The sequence below is a fragment of the Lithobates pipiens genome, unplaced genomic scaffold, assembly GCF_037356315.1.
Source record: "Lithobates pipiens isolate NorthernLeopardFrog02 unplaced genomic scaffold, aLitPip1_a1.2 Scaffold_18, whole genome shotgun sequence".
Classification (NCBI taxonomy): Eukaryota; Metazoa; Chordata; class Amphibia; order Anura; family Ranidae; genus Lithobates; species Lithobates pipiens.
Window position 1 is genome coordinate 55571156 of NW_027507758.1, and position 13929 is coordinate 55585084.

At 41.9% G+C, this 13929-nt stretch overlaps 1 protein-coding gene across 7 annotated transcripts in view; it reads right to left on the reverse strand.

Annotated features, from left to right (window-relative positions):
* Positions 1-13929, reverse strand: part of LOC143987137 (echinoderm microtubule-associated protein-like 4) — a 249200-nt gene that overhangs the window by 32110 nt on the left and 203161 nt on the right. For all 7 annotated transcript variants that reach the window (XM_077485699.1, XM_077485698.1, XM_077485695.1 and 4 more), the window contains 3 exons: positions 13722-13817; positions 11606-11740; positions 5802-5937 (listed from right to left, as the gene is read on the reverse strand). In XM_077485699.1, coding sequence (XP_077341825.1) covers positions 5802-5937; positions 11606-11740; positions 13722-13817 — 367 coding nt within the window. The remainder of the gene's footprint in view (positions 1-5801; positions 5938-11605; positions 11741-13721; positions 13818-13929) is intronic.

Sequence of the window (13929 nt, forward strand, 5' to 3'; positions counted from 1 at the left end):
ATGAAGGGTGCTTGTGAGCACTCTCAAAGTCCATTGAGCTTCCTGGACTTCAGTAACTAACTGCCCGTGTCAGAGGTATGGGCAGACAGTGTACTGACAGCCTGCAAGAGCTTTGATATTGCACCTGCGATATTCAGGTTGCATATGGGTGCAATACCGCGTAATGTAAAGGGGTCCAGAGGTGAGGGGCTGTGTAATGTAAAAGGGTCCAGGGGTGCAGGGGACTGTGTAATGTAAAGCTTTGTATTAGTGAAGCACCTTAAAGTGAGGTAAACCTGTACAGTTATTACTATATTAGGATTATCATCTTCATTTATTAGCAAGTGAACGCGGCTCTCACATTCACATACAGTGACCCTGCCTTAAGTGTTCTGTTCACTGGAACTAAGGGGCCAAGCCCAACCCCTGAAAAACAACCCACACTAGGATTCCCCTTCCACCAAATCATTTGGACCAGTGCACAAAGCAAGGTCCATAAAGGCAAGGATAAGAGAGTTTGGGATGGAGGAACTTAACTGGCCTGCACAGAGTCCCAACGCCAACCCAAAAGAACACCTTTGGGAATTAGAGCGGAGACTGCAAAGCAAGGCCTTTCTCGCTCATATCAGTGCCTGACCTTACAAATGCGCTTCTAGAAGAATGGTCAAACGTTCCCATAGACACACTCCTAAACCTTGTGGAAAGCCTTCCCACAAGAGTTGAAGCTGTTACAGCTGCAAAGGGTGGGCCAACTCAATATATTAAACCATACGGCTTAAGACTGGGACCCTACGGCTGAGCCACTGAGACAGCCGCTCCCCACCCCTGCACAGCTTAGCGCTCAATTGTAAAAAAAAAAAAAAAAAAAAAAAAAAAAAACCCATCCTTCTCTTTTAAAGTTCACAGGCGTGTAAAGGCAGGTGTCCTAATACTTTTGGCAATATAGTATACAGTAAAACCTTGGTTTGAGAGCATTTTGCAAGACAATTAAATTTTTTTTACTAAAACATGACTTGATATACAAGTAGCATCATATCACAACTGAGTATAAGCGAAGGTGTGCCTCCAAATGTAGCAATATGGTTGCATGTAATGAAGGTACAACATTTAATAATCAACCGTGTGAGTTTCTAAAAGAGGCACGCTCTAAAGGATGCAGGCATCCGGAGTAAAGCTGTTCACGTATACCATCCTCCTCACTGCCATCAACATCATCCCTTCCACGCTGCGCTCCACAAACAGTTCGAGCCTCGCTTTCAGATCGCTCTACTGCAGGGTAGTCTTCCTGGTTACTATTGCAGACTTATAGTGGTGAGAGCCGGTGGTGGATGACGATCTATGTGGACAGCTTTACCCTGGATGTCTGCCACTACCACTTAGATGCGTCTCTTAATCATCAACCATGTGAGTTGCTAAATGTTGTACCTTCATTAGATGTAACCATATTGCTACACTTAGAGGGGCCTCTCTTCTCCTTTATACTCTGTAGCTCCTGCTGGATTTTGCAGCTAATCCCCTTGTGGAGGCTTCCATTTGTAGATGGACATTTTATGGTCACATTGCTATAATCTTTTTATATGGTCTATAAACTGAAGGACTTCCAAGTAAATGGTTGTGGAACGAAACATTTGAGTTTCCATTATTTCTTATGGGAAAATTTGCTTTGCTATACAAGAGTGCTTTGGATTACAAGCATGTTTCTGGAACAAATTATGCTCGCAATCCAAGGTTTTACTGTACCTGTCTTTGAACTTTACAAACTGTCACACATGGCTGCCTGGGAATACAGATGCACGGGTCTGTAAAACTGTTGCAGAGATTTTGCTGAAGGAGATGCAGACCGATTTATCACTATTTGTGTTGCTTATTTGCTTGATACAAGTCCAATTAGTCTGCTGCTTTTTTTGCGCATAAAGCCGGTAACTATGTTTGTTCATGTTGAGCTTTGTTCAGGTACACCTACTACATGTTTATTTCAGGGAAAATAAAACAATGGTTTCTTGCCTGAGAAATGTGTTTATTTTCTACCATCTCTTCATGAAAATTAGTATGCAGCATAAATCCTGGAGGAGAAATTCCGAGTATCCGGATGGGTTTTACAATATTTAGATTTTATAGATTGTGCTGCAAAACAGGAAATGTTGGTATTCTGAAAATTCTTTTGGAAGTGACTAATGGTCCTCAGTTCCTTGTTCTCTCTCTGCCTTGAGCTATTGAATTCATAAGGCAGGAACAGAAACCTTTTTACATAATATAGGTCTGGTGGCCAAATCTCTATGACACAATGTTCTTGCAGTAAGAGGGAGATTGTGCTGAGGTTATAGACTCCGAAGCTGGCTAATTAGAATGAGATTGACTGGTCTGAATCAAAATAGCCACTCAGGATGCCCTCATCAATTTTTGTTCCAAGTGTATTGCCAGATGCGATTAGCAGTTACTTTTATGCTCACTGTGTTCTGTATAGGATGCTTATTCAGATTTTTTATTTTTTTTGTTTAAATAGAATGGGTTAGATCCGCCCTCAAAATTTTCACTCACCTGCTCACATTTGGCGAGTGGAAAGAAGTTAAAAGGCGAGCGTGGAACAAGGTTGCCAAACGTCCATTAGGGACGGCACGTGAAACAAAAATATATATATGGCCGCAGACGCAGTTCCGAGACCAGCCTGGGCTCAGACAGGAGACGGGCAGCTAAGTGTATGGTTGGTGATATCATGGTGGCGCCTGTTACGAACTACAGGCTACAGCAGGGGCAGCCGGTCCAGCCTGGGGACAAGAGGCACGAGGGAGGTTTCACATGAGCGCCAGATGCCGTCTCCGAGCCCTGGGCAGTGTGCCAGCCTGTGTGCCCGGAGGAGGCAGAGTACAGTGGAGGCGGGGAGCAGAGACCGGACGAAGGTGGTACAGATGTCCTCTCCGCCAAAGGAGAAGACCACCCGGGGAGAGGTAGGACTACAAGTCCCAGAGGGCCCTGCGTGCAGAGCAGTGCCAAGACATGCTGGGAATTTGTAGTTCACCAATATTGTCCAGTGTCTGCAGGAGCTGTGCTTCTAACCCCTACCTGCCTGTAGAGTGCTGGGACTTTTAATTCCACATCTGCAGAACAATACCAGGCTGCATGCTGACAGGAGGAGAGAGAGCAGATGGCCAAACTGTCCAATCAGATTGCAGATGGCCGTATGCTGTCCAATCACATTGCAGATGGCCATACTGTGCAATCAGATTGCACACTCTCCTGCAAGATGGCCATACACTGTACAATCTCCTTTATGTTGATCTTCAGTCCCACTCTGGACAGCATCCTGCCCCTCCGGTGCTCGGTAGATGTGCCCATGGCAGTCAATTGGCACATCTAGAGAGACACACAAGGACTGAAAAGGATTTGGGCATAAGGGGGAACTCTGATGTAAAGGGAAACACTGCAGACCATGTTAGGGGGAATATTGCAGACTCCGATATAAGGGACAACTTTGTAAAGGGGAACTTTGGAGTCTCATGCTTTATGTGAATATTGTTAAAGTAGTTAATTATTTTTGTAACTTATTTCTGCATAAAATATTAACAGTAATTTCATGAGAGAATTTACAAGGGTGTGTTTAGGAAGGGAATTAGGGGCGGGGTAGGAGCTGGGTGGGGCAACTGGTGGCGAGTAACTCTTAAAGCCTGGCTAGTAGCGAAGGACTTAATTTTGAGCCCCGAGTTAGATTTATATGGCCATCAGCAGGTCAGATCAAGCGCCTTGAGGCGATTCAGTTCACATTTGCAGCTCTATACAAGTCATTCATTCATTAATCCCCTTTTGGGACTAGATTTACAGTGCTGTAGTTTCTTTTGTATAATTTTTACACTTAAATGATTTAAAACAAATTTTAATATTACACAAATATAACCTAAGTAAATACAGTTTTTAAATGATGATTTCCTTTTCAACCACTTGCCGGCCAGCCGCTGCTATACAGCGGCAGGTCAGCTCTATTGCGCAAATCGCTGTAGTGGTATGGCAGGTTCCTTTAGGAGATCTAGTGGGCGCACGTGGCTGGAGCCGATGCGCGTGGCCCGTGGGGATGCCTGCTGGCCAACCACGATCACTCCTCGGAGAGGCAGAACAGGGATCTGTCAATTAAAAAAAAAAAAAAAAAACAGATCCCCGTTCTGTCAGGGGAGTACAGAATTATTGTCTGTTCCTAGTGATCAGGAACAGCGAACTCTCTGTACTTCGTTAGTACACTCCCCCCACCAGTTAAAAACATCTCCCTAGGAAACACTTAACCCCTTGATTGCCCCTTCCCTACCAGTGTCATTTATACAGTATTCAGTGCATTTTTATAACACTGATCACTGTATAAATGGCACTAGTCCCAAAAAAAAAACCCCCCAAAAAAAACGTCAAAAGTGTCCAATCTGTCCGCCGCAAAGTCGCAGCCCTGCTTAAAATCACTGATGACCACCATTACTAGTAAAAAAATAAAATAAAAAATGCCATAAATCTATCCTCTATTTTGTAGACGCTATAACTTGCGCAAACCAATTGTTGCTTATTGCGATTTTTACCAATAGGCTCTCCCTGTCCGCGCAAACTGAGGAAAGCAGTTTACTGGCACTTCCTGGTTACCGCTGTGATCTTCTGTAATTGGTCACAGTTGATTACGTGGTAAAGAACCTACGTCATAGGCTCGTTACCACAATCGGAGATGCTGTGTGACAGAATGACAAACAGCACCACTGACTGCCACGCTGCACTCCCCCAGGGGCACGCGCGAACGGCTTATCCTGCTGGACGTCATATGGCATCCAGTCAGGATAATGGAGCCACCTTGTAGACATTAATCCGCAAGAGGGTGATCAGCAAGTGGTTAACTATGAACTTCACCTTTTTGGTCAAATTTGGTTAAATATACAATTCAAATCATTTTGTTATATACAGTTATCAGTTTCTATTGTTTCCAACGCTGAGGACTATAGAACCTACCCCCTTTATATTATGTAGAAGAGAAGAGGGAGTGCTCTCCAGAGTCATGTCTGGTTTGTGTTGTCCTGAGAGTATAGTGAGTGAGCGTTGTCACCCTAGGACAGGAAGCGTGTTACTGGCATAATCACCATGTGTATATGAAAAAAAAAAAGCTACCACACGGCTGTGAACTGGTAAAATACAATATAGCACATCTGTGGTTTTGGGTTTAGATACACTTTAAAGAAATGTTTTGGTTCCTTTTGGACCCACTCAAAGCCCCATTGGTTACCTTGTCTCAATGGTCAAAGGTGATTAAAATGTGTTTGTTTCTGGCACAAAAATTAACAGGGGGACTCTGATATGGTGCAGGTCTTATTTTCTAGGGCAGTAAAATAATTTGCACCGTTTCCACCAGGTAGTGCTCTCCCTGGTGTTTGCATAATGAGCACTGTTCATCGTGTGCCAGGCATATTAATGACATTAAAAGAGAAAACACCTAATGACTCATTGCTATTAAGGCTTCAAATAATTGCTTGCGTTCTCTGAACAATTATTGAGACATTTAGCTGAACGCCAAGTGGGGATTTAGAAGCAATTAAAATGTTAGGAGTGGTGGAGAGACAAGCTTGAAGCATTCTGGATAACCTTTTAAATATCACCACACCCGCATATGCTGGTACGTTTCAATATCCTGGAAGACGGATATAATGGTCATATTCACTACCAACCCCAATGGCAGAACGTCTTGTTGGGACCACAAGGAAAGGATGCTTTAGTCATAGCAAAGTGCAGCTGTGACTTTTATTGCTGGCCTGCTCTATCTAGTTCAGCTCAGCGGGATTATCCCAACACCTGGTCGAGGAGAGACCCACCTTTCACTCCTTTCCCGGCTGTAGATTCCACTGGAGTTTTGCTCCATATTAACATGACACCTCCTGAATCTCCAGCAAGCACATCGCCATTGGCTAGGAAAGCCAAGCATTGCACAAACTTTGGTTTCTCGTATTTCTGAAACACAATATAGAAATAATTAGACCAAAAATGAATATTATTCCCCCTGAATCGTTTCCAGATTTACTATGACAAATTAAGTAATATCTATGAGCCAGATTCATTGTAAGTTTTTAACCATCTGTGTCTCACTGAAGAGATTTTTCTTCTCTTTTTGTCTGTAGGTACAACAGGATATAAAGAAAATGCTGTGTAACATGAGGGAAATAACCTTATCAAACCAAGTGTTTCTGTTGGAAATTAAAAAAGTTTTGGCTTTAGCTACAGGTGAAAGGGAACTCTTGCCAACTACTTATTGTTGGACATGGAGAAAAAATAAAAACCTAACACAAGTACAGCCGGAGGAGGTCGGGACTTGTAGTTCATTCATACACAGCCAGGCAGAGGCTGCAGCATTGAGATTACGTTACACGTTCCAGCCTAAAAACGGGTGGAAAATGTAACATATTCCCAAAGGAGATGTTATTATGATGCATTTTTTTCATTGCAAAGAAACGTTTTGCTGATCCACTCCGTTTTCCCAAATTCCAGACTAAGCCCCTGGAGTTCAGCCCCATACACACCTATCCATCTCTCTGTGGAACTACAATAAGATGATGCTTATAAGCAACTTCAGAGCTCACACTGAACAGAACAGAAGGAGTGTGGGGCTTCGATTTATAGTTCGAGAAATCGAGACCTCTGTAGCAAATTGAAACCAGAATTAAAAAGATATACACAAGAGGAAGCATTTCTGGCTAATAAGGGAAATAGCATTCAACTAGTGGTGTCTGCTTTTTGGCAGGACTTTTACTTCAAAGAGTAAAATGACTGACAGTTTCTCACTAAGAGAAAGGTAATGTCAGTGTATACCATTTACAATTTTACAGGTTAGAAATGGACCAATAAATATACAGCACCACCACTCAAATACCATAAAGTGACTCTTGCTAAAATAAATGCCAAAAAAGTTGTTTCCTGCAAAAAATATTGTAAATACTCACCTTTAAAAAGGTGTCTGGTTTCTGGTATACAGCATTTAAAGGGAAACTACTAGATTATGTTCCCCCACCAACGGGGTTTTTAGGCAGCAAAAAACAATGATAATGACATGTCAGAAATAATTTGAAAAAATATTTTATTGTATGGTAAAAACATGAGCTTCACCTAGATAATTAAAACAAGAGGAAGAGCAAGCTCTTATGTTCAAAATACAATGATATCAATGGGCATACACTAAACAGACTTAACTATAAACACACTGTATAAAATAGTAACAGTAAAAATAGTTCTAACGCGTTTCAACCACTAGGGTCTTCTTCAGAGATAGTCTGTTGATAGAAAACTAAATTAAACTTAATGAATCTATCAAATAATGTTTGTATTAGGAATATCTTAAATTTGTTAGTATGGTTTACCCAATGGTGTATTTCCAAAAGATTAACGTAAGTTGTAATGCTTAATGGTGGAGTTCACCCATAGGTTCATGCTTCAGTGTCCTTCACATATTGGAGGATGTTACGTGGTCCGTACGTTTCACCACAGAGCCAAGCAGAGGGGATGGGGTCAGAACCTGCTTCCTATATTTCTTATGGGGTGTATGGTTTTCGTGCGACTTCTCGTGAGCCGCGCCTTTGGGCTTCTGACCCCATCCCCTCTGCTTGGCTCTGTGGCGAAACGTACGGACCATGTAACATCCTCCAATATGTGAAGGACACTGAAGCATGAACCTATGGGTGAACTCCACCATTAAGCATTACAACTTACGTTAATCTTTTGGAAATACACCATTGGGTAAACCATACTAACAAATTTAAGATATTCTTAATAAAAACATTATTTGATAGATTCATTAAGTTTAATTTCGTTTTCTATCAACAGACTATCTCTGAAGAAGACCCTAGTGGTTGAAACGCGTTAGAACTATTTTTACTGTTACTATTTTATACAGTGTGTTTATAGTTAAGTCTGTTTAGTGTATGCCCATTGATATCATTGTATTTTGAACATAAGAGCTTGCTCTTCCTCTGGTTTTAATTATCTAGGTGGAGCTCATGTTTTTACCATACAATAAAAATATTTTTTCATATCATTTCTGACATGTCATTATCATTGTTTTTTGCTGCCTAAAAACCCCGTTGGTGGGGGAACTTGCTCCATTTTTTCGATTTAATAGGTGTGAGCAGCACCCTCCCAGCTCTCTGTAGCAGTGTGTTCTTTCCAAATATCACTACTAGATTATGAAACTTTGGGATCTGTCAGATGATTTCTAGCGTCTCCCAACTATCTACAAGACACATATCGACATAGGAGTCGGAAGATCAATTTACTGAAAACAGTAGGGTTGCATCGGTGCCAATGCCAAACACTTGCAGGAGTACTCGTACTAATGCTCCGATACCTGAAACGGATACCTTTGTGGTGCAATTTGAGTTCATACAAAATTAATGGGATCAAATCGCACTGCAAAGAATCGTATGTGAACAGGAATGCTGTGCGATTCCTTTCTGAATCAGGTGGTTTCTGCCACCGCTCCTGTGTGAACCCTGGCTTGTCATGTTTTTTTTTAGCCTCGGTTCACATAGGGGTGGTGGCAAAAACCACATGCGATTCAGAAAGGAATCGCACAGAGTTCCTGTTCAAATCACATGCAATTTTTTGCAGTGCGATTTGAGCCTATTAATTTTGTATGGGCTCAAATCGCACCACAAAAGGTATCAGTAATCAGTAACAGTGAGCACAAGTATGGTACCAACACTCACCAATAAAAGGTATCGGTGCAACCCTAGAGAACAGCACATTACCAGGAAATTTACCTCCCCAGAAAACGGAGATGGCGGCTTCTTTTCAATAAAACGGAAATCAGCAGTGCAGTGGGATAGATGAATATTGCAGGAGAAATTTGGAACGTATTCCTTTAGCGATAGGGTTGCATTAATCAGGATTACATACAGTACCTCAAAAAAGTGAGTACACCCCTCACATTTTTGTAAATATATTCTATCTTTTCATGTGACAACACTAAAGAAATTACACACTGCTGCAATGTAAAGTAGTGAGTGTACAGCTTGTATAACAGTGCAAATTTGCTGTCCCCTCAAAATAACACAGCCATTAATGTCTAAACCGCTGCCAACAAAAGTGAGTACACCCCCCCAAATAAAAATGTCCAAATTGGATCCAATTATCCATTTTCCCTCCCCAGTGTCATGCGACTCAGTACTACAAGGTCTCAGGTGTGATTGGGGAGCAGGTGTGGTCAATTTGGTGTTATTGCTCTCACTCTCATACTGGTCACTGGAAGTTCAACATGGCACCTCATGGCAAAGAACTCAGTATCTGAAAAAATAATTGTTGCTCTACATAAAGATGGCATAAGCCAGTGATGGCGAACCTTAGCACCCAAGAGGTTTTGGAACTACATTTCCCAGGATGCTCAAATACACTGCAGAGTGTATGAGCATCTTGGGAAATGCAGTTCCAAAAAAATGTCTGGGGTTCCAAGGTTTGCCATCACTGGCCTAGGCTATAAGATTGCCAAAAGCCTGAAACTGAGCAGTAGCACGGTGACCAATACCATACAGCAGTTTAACAAGACAGGTTCCACTCAGAGCAGGCCACACCATGGTCAACCAAAGAAGCTGAGTGCACGTGCTCAGTGTCATATCTTTCGGAAATGGACATATGAGTGCTGCCAGCATTGCTGCAGAGGTTGAAGGGGTGGGGGGGGTCAACCTGTTAGTGCTCAGACCATACGCCGCAAACTGCATCACATTGGTGTGCATGACTTTTTCCCAGAAGGAAGCCTCTTCTAAAAATTTTGCACAAGAGCGCCCGCAAACAGTTAGCTGAAGACAAGCAGCCTAAAGACATGGATTACTGGAACCATGTCCTGTGGTCTAATGAGACAAAAGATAAACCTATTTGGTTCAGCTAGTGTCAAGCATGTGTGGCGGCAACCAGGTGAGGAGTACAAAGACAAGTGTGTCTTGCCTACAGTCAAGCATGGTGGTGGGAGTGTCATGGTCTGGGGCTGCATGAGTGCCGTCGGCACTGGGGAGCTACAGTTCATTGAGGGAACCATGAATGTCAAGATGTACTGTGACATACTGAAGCAAAGCATGATAACTACCCCAAACACACCTCCAAGACGACCTCCGCCTTGCTAAAGAAGCTGAGGGTAAAGGTGATGGACTGGCCAAGCATATCTCCAGACCTAAACCCTAGTAAGCATCGGTGGGGAATCCTAAAATGGAAGGTGGAGGAGCGCAAGATCTCTAACATCCACCAGCTCCATTATGTCGTCATGGAGGTGTGGACTCCAGTAGCAACATGTGAAGCTCTGGTGAAACCCATGCCCAAGAGGGTTAAGGCAGTGCTGGAAAATAATGGTGGCCACACAAAATATTGACACTTTGGGACCAACTTTGACATTTTCACTTAGGGGCATACTCACTTTTGTTGCCAGAGGTTGTGTTGAGTTATTTTGAGGAGACAAAAAATGTACACTGTTATACAAGCTGTACACTCACTACATTACATTGTAGCAAAGTGTAATTTCTTCAGTGTTGTCACATGAAAAGATAATAAAATATTTAGAAAAATGCAAGGGGTCTACTCGTTTGAGATACTGTATATCCCAAATTTATTTTGCGCGTACTTTTTTACCCTTGTTTACAACAAAATATTCCATTTTGCAACAAGAGACCAGTCTAAAAATTGGTCCTGTTAGAATCCTGTGGAAGAGCAGACTTATTTCTGGTCCCTTATTTTTTTAGCCTTTACAGGTTTCAACTTTGTCAGTTGTTAATATCACTTGATCTAAATGATCATTTTTATGCTAATGATGCTCCGCTAAACATCCATACTATACTGGATTCTAATTTGTGTCTCTTATCCAACTATCGGTGACATGAAAACTTGGAGGAGTCAAAATGTTCTTTAACTAAAAACTGTGACAAGACTGAAATCATACTTATTGGCATCCCCTTTCAATTTTGTAAAACCAGTTCTTTAGCTCTGTTGATGGTACCATACTTGAACTTTGACTACCTGTCTGGTTTTGCATGGAATTCAAAAGCTTACTGCAGACCGACAAGACCATGCATGGCTTGGCGTCCCATTATCTATCTGAAATTTCAATACATTACTCCACTCTTCCCTGCTCTAAAAAGAGGTCTTGCGAGTGTCCCTCAAACTTGCCTATAGTCTCTGGAGGAGAGGGCCTTTGCTTGGTATGCCTAAAAAAGTAAAAATTCTCTTTCCAAAAACAGATTCCCCTTCTTTAAACTCTTCCAAATCAAAAAGTGAAAACAGAACGGTTGCTTTTTGCTCCTTTACTTCAGTATTACTTGTGTTTGGTTCTTTTGTAAAGTACTTGAGAAGATACCTTTAGGACCGATTCACACTGGCGTGGCTTCAAAAGTTGCACCACTTCTTTAACAGAAGACAATTCAAGTTGTTCCGAAGTCGCCTCCAACCAGTGCAGGAACCTTCTTCTAAGTTGGAGTCACTTGAGATGCTCCGATTAGAACGGTTCCATTGTACTTAATGGGGCACCACTTGGAGCAGTGTGAACTGGCCCTTAAAGGCACAATATAAAATAAAGTTTATTTTTTTTCCCCTAACCCATCAATAATAAAAAAAGCAATATTACATTCAAGTGACAAACTGACGATCTGCTTACCCCAAAGATTCCTTGTTTCCTCGCCAAACTACTGCCATTCCAAGTCCAGAAAAAGATGTGTGACTTGCCACAGGTCACTATCGTACTGGGGTCAGTTGGGTGGAATTCAACTGCCAAGACCACCTCATTCGTAGTCTACAAATGTCAATAGGAGAAGAGTTTACAATATATACTTTACAGGTTATGACAGGTTAAAGGAAGCATTTTAATAAGAACAGGCTCTTTAGCCTTGTCATCTATTCTCATTCAGTATGTGCCCACAGAATTACTGATAAAAAATAAAAAAAATACAGCATGTACAATTACTAGGTTAATAGGTTAAAGTGGTTGTAAACCTCCGACATGAAATAAGGACAAAACATATCCCTCTATAGTGTGTACTTGTCTCGAGCCAAAGCACCAAGTGTCATTTCTATCTGCTGCTTCGTTCCTCTGCTATCAGCACGAGTCATTTTTCACACGTATTCCTGACACCAATAGAAAAATGGTGACAGGGGAGGGATCTCCAGCAGATTGACAGCCTCAGCTCTGTTCCTGTGTGCAGGGGGTGTGTGCCTTCCCTTTATCTGTCACAGCTCTCCTCACTCAACTCTGCAGAGAGTTACGTCAATGGATGAAGAAAAGATTGCAGATAGACAGGTACAACTTATGTATGAGGATTGGTTTCATCTCCGAGTATCACGAGGATAGCCCCTTCCCTAGGTATATGCAAGGGTTTACAACCACTTTAATGTTATTAAAATGACCGTTTCAATCTGCAGTACTGAAACTTGTGTAAAATTGAATGCAATAGTGCAAGCTGGAGGTGTTTTGTACACCTTTGGTATGAAGAATGCCTTCAAAAAAAGGGTATAATTTCCTTCAGAAATCAGATTTTTCCAGAAGTCTGCAATAAGCAGACTAAATGTACCAAACATTTTATTTTGGGAAGATCATTCCTGAGGGCTACTTCTAAAAGGATGCAGACATGGCAACTTTTCTCATCAGAACATTGAAAGTGCATAAGGTGGTTATGATGAACCAGTTACTCCTATTGAGAATTAGTATGCAAAAGACACAGTCAAACTTTTTTCTTCAGAGTAGGAACAGGAAGGTATCTGCAACAAAGTTAATAGTATTAAAAATCCTTGCAATGTACATTGAGCACATAGAAGGGATTGTGTTTTTCTCAAAAAGTGGAGTAACTCTTTAATGCTCAGTTCTAGACAATTTTTTTACCATCTGAAAATAGTTGCCCAGAAGGAGTTTACCAGCTTTTGCTTCAATAACTTACTCTCCAGCACTGTGCGCAGTAATTCTATTTTACTACACGATATATCTGGTCTTCCAGGCGGAATAATGCCCAGTGTCATAAAAGCCAGTCAACACATGCCAATATTGACCTAAACAGGTTCTGTTGTGGCCTTGATCCCGTTAAGGGACTCATAGTAAGGCAAAAGGGTCAGTACTACAGTTGGGCAACTAACATTTGCAGGAGACACACCGACATCCTGCATGTTTTTTTTTTTCAGGGGAGGCTTCCTTAACAAGTACTTGTGACTGTCTGAAAACATTTTGAGATGCCAAGCTTTTCAAACTTGATAACCAAATTGCTATGTGACTGGAACAATTCCCCCCCACCCCCCCAATAAGAAAACAGAAGGAAGGCATCATCACTAATGTGCTGCTCCCCTCCATAAGGAAAAGTAGGTAGAACACTGAAGCAGAAACAAGTACAGTAGTGCTGCATTAGCCGTGACACATAGGACTTAGAATCTTAGACCGTGACACTCTCAATGAGACATCTGCCTGTACCTGGCTTGACTTGAATTCACAACGACTATGGATGCAGCCCATGTTGTTGCTGTCCACCCATATTTCACCTGCTCTACTGGTTTGAGGGGCACTGCATTAAATAGATGGCTGCAGTCCAACCAATGCAGACAACCTTCAGGCAACCACCCCCACCTCCTCCTGTCTTGCTTGCAAGTGAACTGAGCCATTCATCTTATTAACCTAAATCACAGTTCAGGAGGTGCTTCTTGGGTCAGAACAACCTTCCAAGCATTTATTTTTTCATCCGATATGAAGCTAAAGTTTTAAGACTGCACTAAATCTTCTTAGCACTGGTCAATACCTTAATCTCTGCTACTTTCGACTTCTTCTGCCAGTCCCACACAGTCAACATATGTTCATTGGAGTCATCAATGACCGCCAAGTGTGACCCCGAATCCTAAAAAAAAAAAGAAAGCATTTGTTACCACTTACATAACAATTCCATAAAGACTACCTCTGTGGACATACTCCCTGATGACAGAAGACAAAACTGAGATGGTACTGGAAAT